The 12,599-nt window shown below is 50.1% G+C and overlaps 2 protein-coding genes across 2 annotated transcripts; one reads left to right on the top strand and one right to left on the bottom strand.

The window, feature by feature from the left end:
* Positions 1–987: 987 nt before the first annotated feature.
* Positions 988–1,521, bottom strand: PHATRDRAFT_7073 (predicted protein; the record flags this gene model as incomplete). Its single annotated transcript, XM_002182241.1, has 2 exons — positions 988–1,334; positions 1,461–1,521. Coding segments are annotated over 2 exons (408 nt in total), but the record flags the coding sequence as incomplete, so codon positions are not given.
* Positions 1,522–3,635: 2,114 nt separating this feature from the next.
* PHATRDRAFT_14607 (predicted protein) lies at positions 3,636–4,878 on the top strand (the record flags this gene model as incomplete). The annotated part of the gene is made up of 3 exons (XM_002182406.1): positions 3,636–3,771; positions 3,908–4,521; positions 4,618–4,878. Coding segments are annotated over 3 exons (1,011 nt in total), but the record flags the coding sequence as incomplete, so codon positions are not given.
* Between the last annotated feature and the right edge of the window lie 7,721 nt (positions 4,879–12,599).

The following is a 12,599-nucleotide window of genomic DNA, read 5'->3' as shown; positions in this document are numbered from 1 at the left end:
AGTACAGGCAGTAACATCGCGTTGGCCGATCGTCTCGCTGCCATTGCCGAAGAATCCAAAGAGAACGAGTTTTTGGATAGGCTCCTGGCGGCGGAAAATGAAACCATTACTCTGGTTACGAAAGTGCAGACACCGTCCTTGGATTGGACCATTTTCCAGACGTCTGGCTTGATTCTCATTGCTGGCATACTCGTTGCAAACAATGCGTTGCCCTTTTGGCAAGATCTTTCAAGCTCTTTATCGACAGTGTTGAGTCTTAGCTGGCTACCAATGATGTGGATGCGACCGTCCGCTGCCACCACGCGGACATTTCCACTCGCCGATTTGCTAGTGTACGTACATGTCGTGGCCAAGCCTCAAACCATCTTGTACATTAAAGAACATGTTTGGCCCAATACCGTTGCAACGCTCCGAAAAATTGCCGTGGCTGAACTCTGGAGGCGTTTCTGGAAAGTGACGTACAAGCAGCTGTCCTGCATCTTTGACCATTCGGTGTTTCAAAGCTCATCGGAGTCGTCCACAAATTCGGGATTGACCGAGTCCAATGCTTGGCATGGACCGCGGTGGCTAGTAGACGGCCACAGCTTTTTGCTCACGACCATGCAGAAGAAAACGCAAAAGATACTGGAAACGACGGTGCAAAAGCATTTATATGCTTCAATTGCGACTGTGTTGGACAGTACTGCTCACACCATTCGAAGTCAAGTTCTTTCCATCCATCCATGATGGACAAACCAGGCACGTCACGGGATACCTGGTATCTCGATGCCTCTCTATCCAATGTATTATACACAAGGTCCTACCTTAACAGCTTTATAAGAACGGGTGGGCTCGTCAGAGCTGGCTACAAGTTTTTATCTACGTATGAATTTGTATTAATCTAATTCGTTCTACACTATTTCGTTCCATTTTCTCATCTGTAAACTCGAACGTAGCCCTTCATTTACTATTAGTGGCATCACCATTTGCTTTCTCGTCATCGTCACCCTCTTCTTTTCCCTCCACAACAATGAACTGTTTCAATTCGTCCCATAGTTGTTGTCGTTCTTCCCCATCGTAGGATCCGTCCAATCTAGCCCCTTTCAGCCTGTAATCACTGGAGTACCACAATTGGCACACGTGTGTATCAGTCTCCTCCGCCAGCGGTAGACCGTGTGGATCAGAAATCCATTGGGGTGGACCGGACTCCAGCAATCGGCGCAGCTCTGCCTGACAATCGGTCGTTCTCGCACGTTTGACGTAATCATAAAACTGTGTATCCAGCAAATTTTCAATGACCTCTTTTTCAAACAACGCGGGTTGCCATTTCATGCTGGGATAGGATTGGTACTCGACTATGGTTCAATTCGTACAGAGATAAAAAAGAATCCAAGGACGCCACACGACAGACAATCGACTGTGAGTAGCCTTCGGTGAAACTGACAAAGCGTTCTGTGAAGAAGACACCAAAGAGCACGTACCATAATTTCCCAGGTCCGTAGAGATATCTTCCATTGTAACCAGGCATGTTAACCCTTCGGGGGATTCGCGGCGTCGACAAATTGTCGTATACATTGCTATCGTTATCAAGAGATCTTTCGACAAACAGGACGGCACAGTTATAGGTAACAGTAAATGAGGTTTCAAGAGAAAGGCGTTCCAAAAGAAACGCGTAGTGGCAGTCAAATCTGGGCAATGTTTTTCTGGTTCTTGCTCTGTTTTTTTCGTTTCCAAAATTGGTTGCTGCTCTTTGTCGGTGAGTCTTTCTCTACGCGATTTTGCAAAGCAATGGGAGTCTTGTATAACTGATCTAGTCAATGAATAGGACGTCACAGTGTGCGAAAAGGCTTCGTTCTAGGATCCTGAAACCATGAACCCTAACGTGACATGAAACGAAAAACATGGCGAAACAGGACGGCGTCATCGACAGGGCGAAATCTTACGGTTGACTGTAAACAAAAGCATGCTCTACTGTCCTTATCTCATTCGATTCTCGGCTTGTCCACACTCGCAACCAACGCAGACGCATTCACTCCTCCCATGACAGCAAGACGAAGCCTGTCTTAGACGATATTAGTTGACGAAAAGTTGGTGATATGGGAGTCTTGACGACCGGAGCAAAAATGAAACTTGGAAAGAATCTGTCGATGTTTACAGTCAACAGGGCAACAGGGTTTCGAACGAGTCTGATGCTCCTCGGCCTTTTGTGCTCATCATTCGCTGACGCCTTTGAAAATTGCTGTTCGTCTCACAAAAAATCGTTCCGCAACAGCGTTTCATTGAACCGGCGATTTCGTAGGCTTTCTACCCCGTCTTTCAATTTTTACGCAAAAGGCAACGATTCCAAGCAACAGGAAAACCACAAAGAGGCTACGCCAACCAATGATGCGGCGGTGATGTCAGAAAATAACATGACTACAACGACCGAATCCGACAATAATCTCGTCAATGGTCGCTTCGACGGTGGCAACAGAAACAGCAACAACAATAGCAATCCAAAGACGACCAAGTCTCTGACATTGGAAGAGCTCGACCGCAAAGAACGGGAGAAAAGTCGCAGAACCATGCAAACGCTCTTGCTGCCCAACACAATCGGCGCGGCCCTCAACGCTGCCTTGTATGCGTTTGTAATAATTGGTATTCTGCTGGAGGTGTGTGGTTACGGGTATGTTCTACAGGACAATGGCTGGATTCGAGTCGATACGTTGGAGAAGAGAGATTTCCAGCTAGAATTGCGCAGGAGTTCTCGACTGGAGCAACAAAAGCAACTGCAACCGGGTAGACCTTTACCAGAGGATTTGAATAGTGTTGTGGAATTCCCCTAGACGGGAAAGGCCGCCAAGCTCTGCACGATCTGCGCTCTCGAGAATATTCTCCTCGTGTATGGGATATCCAAACGAGAGCAAGCGAGAGAACAACAACACGTTCCCATTGGCAACCATGGAATTTGTAGTCGCTCGATTGGGCCGCGGACGTAGTCTATCTCTGCTGGAAAGGTAGTTGTCGTACAAGTGGTGTTACCGGTAGCTTCCGTGGGAGAGGACGTTTTCTTGTTATTTTCACAGTCACACTTTGCCAGTGTATTATGGCTTTACATTTTTTCACTCGCACAGTCTCTTTCCTTTCGAACTGGGAACAAAATTCTGTAAGAACGGTTTCGCTACAATCGTGGTCGGCAAGTCGGAGTCGCAACGTTTGACTAGGCATTCTCCTACAGAGATCTAATTTGATTGGTGGAATTGAACAGTCAAAATTATCGTACATGGAATCGAATTTTGTCGAGAGATGAAATGTTTTCGTCTAAAACGCAAGTTTGGATTCGTGATTTCTACTACTTATTTCCAATTTTGCGTTCGTCCGCTGGTCTTTTCGCGTTTCGGAAAGCGAGACATTTTCTCATTATGGCTAAGTATTTTGGTACCGGACATCCGATTCGGCGTCGGATTTCGGTCCCAACTGCAAGTAGGGGCTCTGGCGGTCGCATAGATTTGGATGTTGGGAGGTCACGGTCCCAAAACGCCGTGTCGTTTATTCCGCACGCTCCCCTGCACTCGTTCTCCATTGGTTCGGTTACCGTACGATTGTTGCGTTACCTTGTTACTGTCCATTGGAGACAATCTTCGTTCCAGTGTACGTTAACATTCACACACATACACATGTCTGCCGAGATACGACCGATCGATCCCGAGTCGGTCCAGAGGATTGTTGCGGGACAAGCGGTCTTTGATCTGTCCACGGCCCTCAAGGAATTGGTGGACAACGCTCTGGATGCCAAGAGTCGCACCATCAACAGTAAGTGTCGGACGGTGGTTCCACACACGCGCACACGGTCAGGAGAAAGTCGACGGTACGTTTGTCCGTCGCTCACCGCCTTTTTGTTCGTCTTTTTTCTGTTTGTAACTTTCCGACACTGCGGCCCCTGCTCCAGTCCGTCTGTTCAATCTGGGCATTGACATATTGGAAGTATCGGACGATGGCATGGGTGTTCCACTCGCCTCCCGTCCATACTTGGCCACGCCGCACGCAACGAGTAAAATACGAGCCTTTGACGAAATCTACGCCACGGCATCGACTCTGGGCTTTCGTGGCGAAGCGCTCTTTTGCCTCGCCAACCTCAGCACCAACCTCATCGTGGCCACCCGCACCCGCGACGAAGCCACGGCGCAGAAACTCGAATTCCGTCGGGACGGATCGCTACGGACAGACACCGTGACGAGTATACTCAAAAAGGTCGGGACGACCGTTGCAGTCGTTGGTTTGATGGACGCCTTGCCGGTTCGTCGACACGATTTGATTAAAGGCATTCAGACACAACGACGGACCATGCTACGCATGCTGGAAGGCTACGCCATCTTCTCTCCCGGAGTCGGCTTTCGTTTGATGGACATGATGGATGCGGGACGGGGAGGAGAATCGCTCTTACTAGCGACCCCGCAGAATAGCTCGTCCATCGAAGAAACCGTGTCGGCGACACTGGGACCCAAAGTCTTGCCCTTTCTGTGTCCCATTCAGGTCGACTTGTCGACCGTCCTAGAGGCACCGGTACCGAACTTGTCCCCCGCAACCACGTCATCCAATCCTCCACTCCGTACACCGACACTCTCTGGCAAAATGGAAGGTCTCATTTCCAAAGCCAAGACACAATCACCACGGAACTCTCAATACTTTGCCATCAACGGACGCCCCGTCGAGTTGAAACAAGTGTCCAGGGTCTTGAACGAGGCTTGGAGGGCGTTGGGGTGCAAAAAACGTCCCTTTTGTGCACTGCAATTCACACTCCCCAACAACGAATACGACATTAACCTGTCGCCCGACAAACGGACCGTCATGCTGACGCACGAACCACAAATATGCGCTCTGGTTCGAGACGCCGTGGTCGAACTCTGGGCCAGTCAAACCGAAGGTCAGTTTGTGCCCAACGACAATCCCGTCGGACCCGTATTCTCAACAACCGCAAAAGTAGCAAACGAATCGTTGGTAACGAGTGCGCACAGTCAACCCGACACAACGCCCGAATCGCCACGTTGCCGGGACGAAGCCGCCTCCGAAGACGAGTACGACGAGGACGAGTCGCCGATACGATTCAACCGGCGATACGCCTTTACCAACAGCGCAAGCAACGCCCGGATGCAACACGAATATGACGATGGCCGACGCATTCGGATTCGAAACACAACGCCGTTGCCAAATCTCGACGAGGAAGAACAGGATACCCGTGGGGATCAAGAGTCTTTCACAGACTCCACTGCAACACCACTGTCGATTCACAACAAAGCGCTGCGGATTGACACGCAGCACGAAGAAGAATCAACTCTTGCGGATCATCCGACGGTGACACCGCCTCCCACCACTCCTTTACCATTGCGTGCATCCGCGGAAGACGAGACTGTAACGACTTCCGAGAAGCAAAATGCGGTCGATACTAGCAGTCCTCTAGCAGTCAATAATAATTCACATAGGCGCCTAACGGAGACGGAACGCAGGCGATGGATGCTCACTCAAAGACAGTTTAATCATGCAGGAGTGCCTTCAAGCGAAGAGCAATTGTTGCAGCATGCCCTCATTGTCGACGAAGTCCACGCTCCTGTACGCGAACCAAACATATCAACCGGAATGAATGATGAGAACGATATCAATGAACCGGAAAAACAAATACAGGCCAAATCCTACAGTCTTGAACACTTTGGCTTCCAGGCAACGAAAATATCAACACCGCTCTCCACGAGCACACCTCATGAGGAGCCATATCTGGAGCATCTGGAAATTGCTGATGCGTCCGTACCGCACGATGGTAGTAGACGACAAATAGTAGATTTGGGCCTGACTCACAGTCAGTCGGATAAGCTAGAAGATGAGAAAATCCTAGAGACGAAACGCACGCGCTCACGAACGATTAGCGATGGTACGGCTTCAGATTTTGTCCGAACTGGCCTCGAGCTAGAATCTCCTGAGCCTTCTCCGCAACAGAAGCGTGAAGCGAAGACAGTCGTGTGGGAAAGCTTTGCCGGTACGCAATCGGTAGCCCAAGCCGCGGTTCACGAACGTATTAATATGGTTACTCGGAAACGAAAACTCCAAGCCGTTCAGCAATCGCAGTTGCCTGTAGACACTACCTCTGTATCTGAAAGAGATAATGACAATTCTGCCCTCCCCAACCAAACGTTGCGTCTGTTCAAAGAGGACTTTGCTGGTATGACGGTAATTGGTCAGTTCAATATGGGATTCATCTTGGCGCGGAGCCGGGACCATCACCTTTGGATTCTAGATCAGCACGCTTGCGACGAAAAGTACAACTTTGAAAAACTGTGTGCCGAGACTATTATTCATGAGCAAAAACTAATTGCACCAATGCCTTTGGAGCTTTCTCCTGCAGAAGAAAGTTGCGTTGTTGACAATCTGGAGATTTTTGAGAAGAACGGCTTTCGATTTTTATACGATCCGGAGAAACCACCTCGGCACCGTCTCGCATTAACTGCCCTCCCTCACAGCGGTGCTCAAGCAGGCCGAAAAGCGGTACAATTTGGCAAGGACGACGTTTCCGCACTATGCGCAATTTTAAGCGACGACGGAGAAGAGTGCGAGATAGACGGAGGGACCGGGGCTGACGGCAGTGGCTTGTACGGTAATAACGCAGTGCGTCGCTACGCGGGGGCAGGCAAGGGATCAGGAGACACAGCCGGTACAGTATTTGCGCGACTCCCCAAAGCTATTGCCATGTTTGCTAGTCGAGCGTGTCGAACAAGTATTATGATTGGAAAGGCCCTGTCACAAAAGGAAATGGAACGCGTGGTGAAACGACTTGGGGACGTGGAGCATCCTTGGAATTGCCCACACGGCCGTCCCACTATGCAACACGCGAAGGGCCTGCATCGTATTTTAATGGAAGACGAGGCTCATGCGGCCGAGCACTTTTCAGGACCGACGATGACCGTAGCGAGCCAAGAACAACAGGAATTTTCGGACGCCGAAAGCTAAACGGAAGGATGTCCATTATTTATCTTACTTTGAGCGATCGATCGAATCATTTTATGCTCATGGCAATACAAGCAGACTTTCTCACTCAGCCGGTCAAATTGGCGACACATGCTTGCGTTCTGTGTTCCACTGCCAACGTGTCGTAGAGATTGGTGAAGCTACGAATTTTTCCTTGACCGTTGTTGTCCACTGTTAGGGAAAGGGCCTGTACAACGTGAAACCCACAGGACATACCTGTACTGCGACTAATGTTCTTTGTCTCAGCCTCGTCATGTGCTATTGAGAAGTCGTACTTCTGACGTACCAAGCCCCCGCAGTACAAAAATCCATCCGGTGTTGGCACCCCAACAAAATTGCTCCCCGAGATCTGGACTTGCTGCAGGATTTGTGGATTTGGCGAGGGCGTCGTCTCGGAAAGGCAGATCGGATATACGTGCCAATAATCCTGCGTAGTCCAGGCCGGGTTATGCGTAGCAGCGGCAATTGAAAATAAGTGACCATATTCCTCACATGACTTTTCAATTACGTTGTAGTCTTGTGACGAGACGGCGCGATTGTACAATGTCACGAGCTTCGCGACAGTTCGATCACACGTTTCAGTCGCGTGTTGTGTCCTTGATTCAGTCTCGGGATACGGGTATTGAAATCTGTTGACTGGCGGCAGACGAATGCCTTGAGTGTGCGTTTCTGGCTGCTTCACCAAAAGTACCGTGTCCCGGCTGGGCAGTCCGGTCGGGCGGAGCACCCACAAAATACAAAGGCCCAACGCCAAGAATCCTGTCGTAGAGGCGAGCCGTACTCGCGATAAGCCGTCGGATCGTTCTCGAAAGTTCGGACCGTGTGGCGGTTGTTGTGGCAGGCGAACTTGTTGGTACGATGTGCTGGTTGTTGTAGTAGGCGTTTGGTCCGTCGGAGATTTGGTCATGATGACGGTATAAAGAATGGTGAGCTTGCAGGGTCGTATTCTCAGCCCATGCGCACACTTTCAATGCCTCTCAAGCTGCATGACACAATTTTCGTCCTGAAAGAGAGCCCTTTCGAACGAATTCATTGACTGTGAAATCGAATCGGTCGATTCACAGCCAGACCGATCTTTTTGTGAAGGCGATTGGATTCAAAATCACGGTGTTCTCCGGTTCGGTACGAACGGAGTACGCGGTTTTCCGAAACTTGCGAGCTGAACAAAAAGCAGGAACATATTTAACGAGAATGTCGCAAGCCGCACAATACAGATGTATACGTCACATAATCAAATGAAATTTACGAATTATACGATACACGATTGATAAAAAAATAAAGAAAAGGCAGAGGTTAATAGGGGGAAAATTATTGCAAGATGCTAGATACCAAAAAGGAACATTGGAATAAGCTGGTACTAAAATTTTCAATCCCCTATAATATCCAGTTGCCAGGACAAGGTTCAACGGTTCCTTCTCCGAGAGGTTTGGTATGTTGCACCAACGGGAGCGCTCACTTCGTCTCCCCTCCCTCCATCCAAGCAAAAAGCCGAAAGGAAACCTCTTACTTTACTATCAGAAGAGTAAATACCTTTGGTGCAGATCTGAGTTGGCTCACCATGGCGATCACGTCGACCTGGCGGCCCGCTAGGTGGTTCTTGCTTACAGTTTCTATATTTACCGTTTTAAGTCGCTCTGTTCCGGCACAAGCTGCTTCCGAATCTAGTACAGCTAGCCGTACCCCACGTCGCTCCCGCTCCGCTGCGTTCGATCACCTGCAACGGTACCAACGCCAACAATCGGGACGAGAATTGGTCCGACCGCACGGCGAACGTATTCAGTCAGACGCCACGTCCGAATTAGAGGACGACGCTCGAGCAGATACACTCACCGGTTCCCGATACCGTCTCCTCGAAAGCGCCTCGGAGAGACGAGTGACGATCGAGGGACTCACAAAGCCGTTCTATAAGTGCGAAACTTGCTTCGAAGATTTGCTTGCGGAACAGGAGAGTATCATTTCAACATTCTTGAACGCTTTCCCAGCGCGCGCGTAGTTTCTCAAACACAAAGACTTGCGAACGCAATTTTTCTCTTATTTCCTGTTGACACGATTGGCAACGATGCGGACAACGAGGACGATTGGATAGCTACCCTACCTGGTGTTGCTGCCGTGCACGGACCACACGATTATCAGCCCGATTTTGCCGAAACGGTGGCCTATTTGGAAGGAGCGTCGTCTCCATTACGGGAAACTCTCTGCGTCACGGGCGCGGGTGTCCGAGTTGCGGTCCTTGATTCGGGTATCGACTACACCCACGCGGCACTGGATGGAACCGGGACAACTTCGGCGTACATAGCCGCCTATGGAACTTCGGCAACGGCGAGCGCAAATCAGCAGCGGCAAGGTTTGTTTCCAACACTCCGGGTGGTGGAAGGCTATGACTTTTTGGGAGATTCGGTCAACCAAGCGAACGAGAACACCAGGGTTATGGACGACGATCCGATTGATGGACCCCGTGGGCACGGGACGTCAGTGTCGAGTGTAATCGTTGCTGTGGCGCCCAATGTAGAACTTGTGGCCGTCAAAGTGTGCTTTTCGGGAATCGAAGGATTACGCGGATGCCCCGATTTCGCTATTTTGGAAGGACTCGAGTACGTTCTTGACATCAATCGCGATGGAAACACAGATGACAGGGTCGACATTGTCAACGGTAAGTAGATATGCTTGCATATTTACAGAGAATGCAGCCTACTCAGTTGTCTGACCGGATTGATTTGTTGTGCTTTACAGTGTCGTTGGGAACAAACTACACGTCCGGCTACTATGGTTTATTGGCCAAGGCGATGGACGATCTGTTTGATATGGGCATACTGCCAATTGTCTCCGCCGGAAACTCTCAAAATGTTCCTTACATTGCGGGCGAACTTGCCACCGGAATAAATTCTTTCTCGGCGGGATCGACTGGGTCTTCCGAGATTGAAGGCCGACTCAACACAGCAACATCCGGCAATATTGGATCCGTGGCAGCATTCTCCTCTCGAGGACCGGGGGTAAACAATATGATTAAACCCGACATTGTCGCGCCTGGCGGCTACTTTCCATTGGCACTGGCTGGAACGGGATCGAGCACCTTTCTTGCTGCCGGCACATCGTATTCTGCTCCCGTACTGGCTGGAGCTGCGGCATTAGTCAAAGAGCATTGCCCCGAATGCTCGCCGCTTGCAATAAAGGCAATTTTGATGAACAACGCTCTGCGAACAACAGAATATTCCTTTTCCGATTCTTCTCTCGCGCCAATTTCTCTGGTGGGCAGCGGAGAGCTTCAAATCGGTAAAATGATAAATGCCGACATGTGGGCGTACTGCGACGACGATGCACAGCCGAGCTTGAGTTTAGGACTGATCAATGTTGTCTCGGACACTGAAATTCGTAAAACGTTGCGCGTGAGCAATTTGTTAAATAAGGCTCAAACGGTCAACCTTGAAGCCGTTTTTCGCGATTCCAATGATGCTCGTTCCGGAGCGATGGAAATTAGCTTTGAACCTTCCTCATTGAGGCTATCGGCGACGTGCGGAAGCTCGGTCACGGTCGAAGTCGTTTTTCGAATATCAGCGGCAAACACCCCCTTCAACGTTATGACCATGGGTGGTCCCGAGGCGATGAATCCGCTACGCTTGGATCGCAATGAATTTGACGGGTGGATCGTTCTCTCTACGCAAAATCAAGGCACGAAGAAAGATATCAGCGTTCCTTTTCATTCGATTTTGCGGAAAGTATCAAACCTAAGCATAGGAAATGATGTTCTACCCAGACAGGACTCCAACCCGACAGTGGTCGATGTTAACCTGATGAACAGCGGAGCTGGGCCTGCACAAGTGGATGCGTTTGAGCTGATTTACATTAGCGAAGACGATGCCGAGCGCCCACGCGGGCAGCGTTCACCACCATCGGACTTTCGGTACATTGGCTACCGCACTCTTCCAGTAATGGAGGCGAATTGCGCCTACCTCGTCGAATTTGCTATTCATACATGGGAAATCTCTCGGCACCCAATTGACACGGTACACTTGGTTGATATCGACACTAACGGAGACGAAGTCGCCGACTTGACTTTAGTGAACGATGGCCCACTTGCATTCGGCGCCCAATTCCCCGAGAGCCGGATATTTGATCCTGTAAATCAAGAAGTTGGGTGCACCGGTTTCCAAATTGACCATAGTACAAATACGGCTACAACAATTCTACGTGCCTGCTCCAATGATCTTGGTATGGCTACAAGCGGAACGTACCGTGTCGGCATCAGCTCCGTAACTCGTCCATCCAGCGAGCAAACTGATAGTACTCCGTGGATTTCTATTTCCTTTCCGCAGCCAGCCTTGTCCACGGCGTCTTTTGACGTTGGCCCGGGAAAAGGTCGTCGAAGCCTTTCCGTTTCGGGGACAGGGCGTACACCCGATGGAAACGATGCGTTGGGCCTTTTACTCATAACGCACTCTTTTCGGAGTCTAGAGAGTACCGGGGCAGCGACACCCGCAACTGAAGCATTGGTGGTTCGAACGCGCGGGGTGAATCTGCCAAGCGAAGTTACTAGTGATGTTTTGGACCTTCCTCGTGCTGCGGAACGAGGCGGTCCAGTTTGCACTTGGAAAGAGTTTCCTGACAATAAAACATGTGCGGATACTGTATCACCGTCATCCTTCACCGGCGCCAAATACGCATCAGCTTCCACAGCAAGTAGCTTTCTCCGTCCCACCAGTTCAGCAAACCTCGCCCTATCGGAGCTGAATTTAATGAAGCCGCTCCAGGTATCCAGCGTGAATGGAGCCAGGCTGGTTTGTGATCTCAAGCCCGTTCCCAGGAGTGCGCTGTCCACGGAAAGTCCAATTACGACACCCACTCCCCAGCCAACCAATGCCCCCAATATTCCTATCCCTGCCAGCAATTCTCCGACACTATTGCCCACAGTTTCACCAATAGTGGCTATCAGCCGCAGTCCAACAATGGTGCCCACACCTGCACCAACTTTTAACGTAGCAGGCGGCGACCCCTCGGCAATACCTTCCGATGTACCGGTCACAACTTCCGCTAGCGCTGGTCCAACGATGGCATCGACAACTGTACCGACCATACTGTCAACGGGACCGAGTTTTGTTCCTACCGGGATTCAGACTCCAACCTCACCGCCCTCCGATACATCAACGGATATACCCACTGCGGCTCCGGCAGGTACACCAACTAGTACAAGTCCCTCGGGACCTCCCACTTTGGTCTCGGCGGAAAATCCGTCGGGAGGCACTAGCAATGCCCTCACGGAACGAGGTTGTTCGGCAATTGCGGTTATAGTTCTGTTCATATCTCTCTGTTGTGCGGGTCTGTAAAATGGAGATGAATGATAATGAGTCACCAACTGAATTAGTCATATCGTACACGTATGTTATGTTTTCAAATGCTGTTAGGGCTTCAAATATAGGTATGTGACCGAGCCCAAAAAGCCATAGTCCGAGAGCGACAAGATGGGCTTTCCTCCTCGTGCTCCAAAAAGACAGCGCAGACGAGTGAAGAGCAGAACAAAGATTCGTGTCGTGAGAAAGCGAGAATGAAATCCCTGTCGCTCTATATTATTCAAAGAGCCAAGATCATAGAGACACTACGACGGACGTAGTTTCATAATTTACACTTAGTGTGTT

This window comes from Phaeodactylum tricornutum, chromosome 15 (assembly GCF_000150955.2).
Source record: "Phaeodactylum tricornutum CCAP 1055/1 chromosome 15, whole genome shotgun sequence".
In the NCBI taxonomy this organism is placed as follows: Eukaryota; Bacillariophyta; class Bacillariophyceae; order Surirellales; family Neidiaceae; genus Phaeodactylum; species Phaeodactylum tricornutum.
Note: the sequence above shows the minus strand (reverse complement) of the source record. Positions and strands in the feature narration are given on the sequence as shown.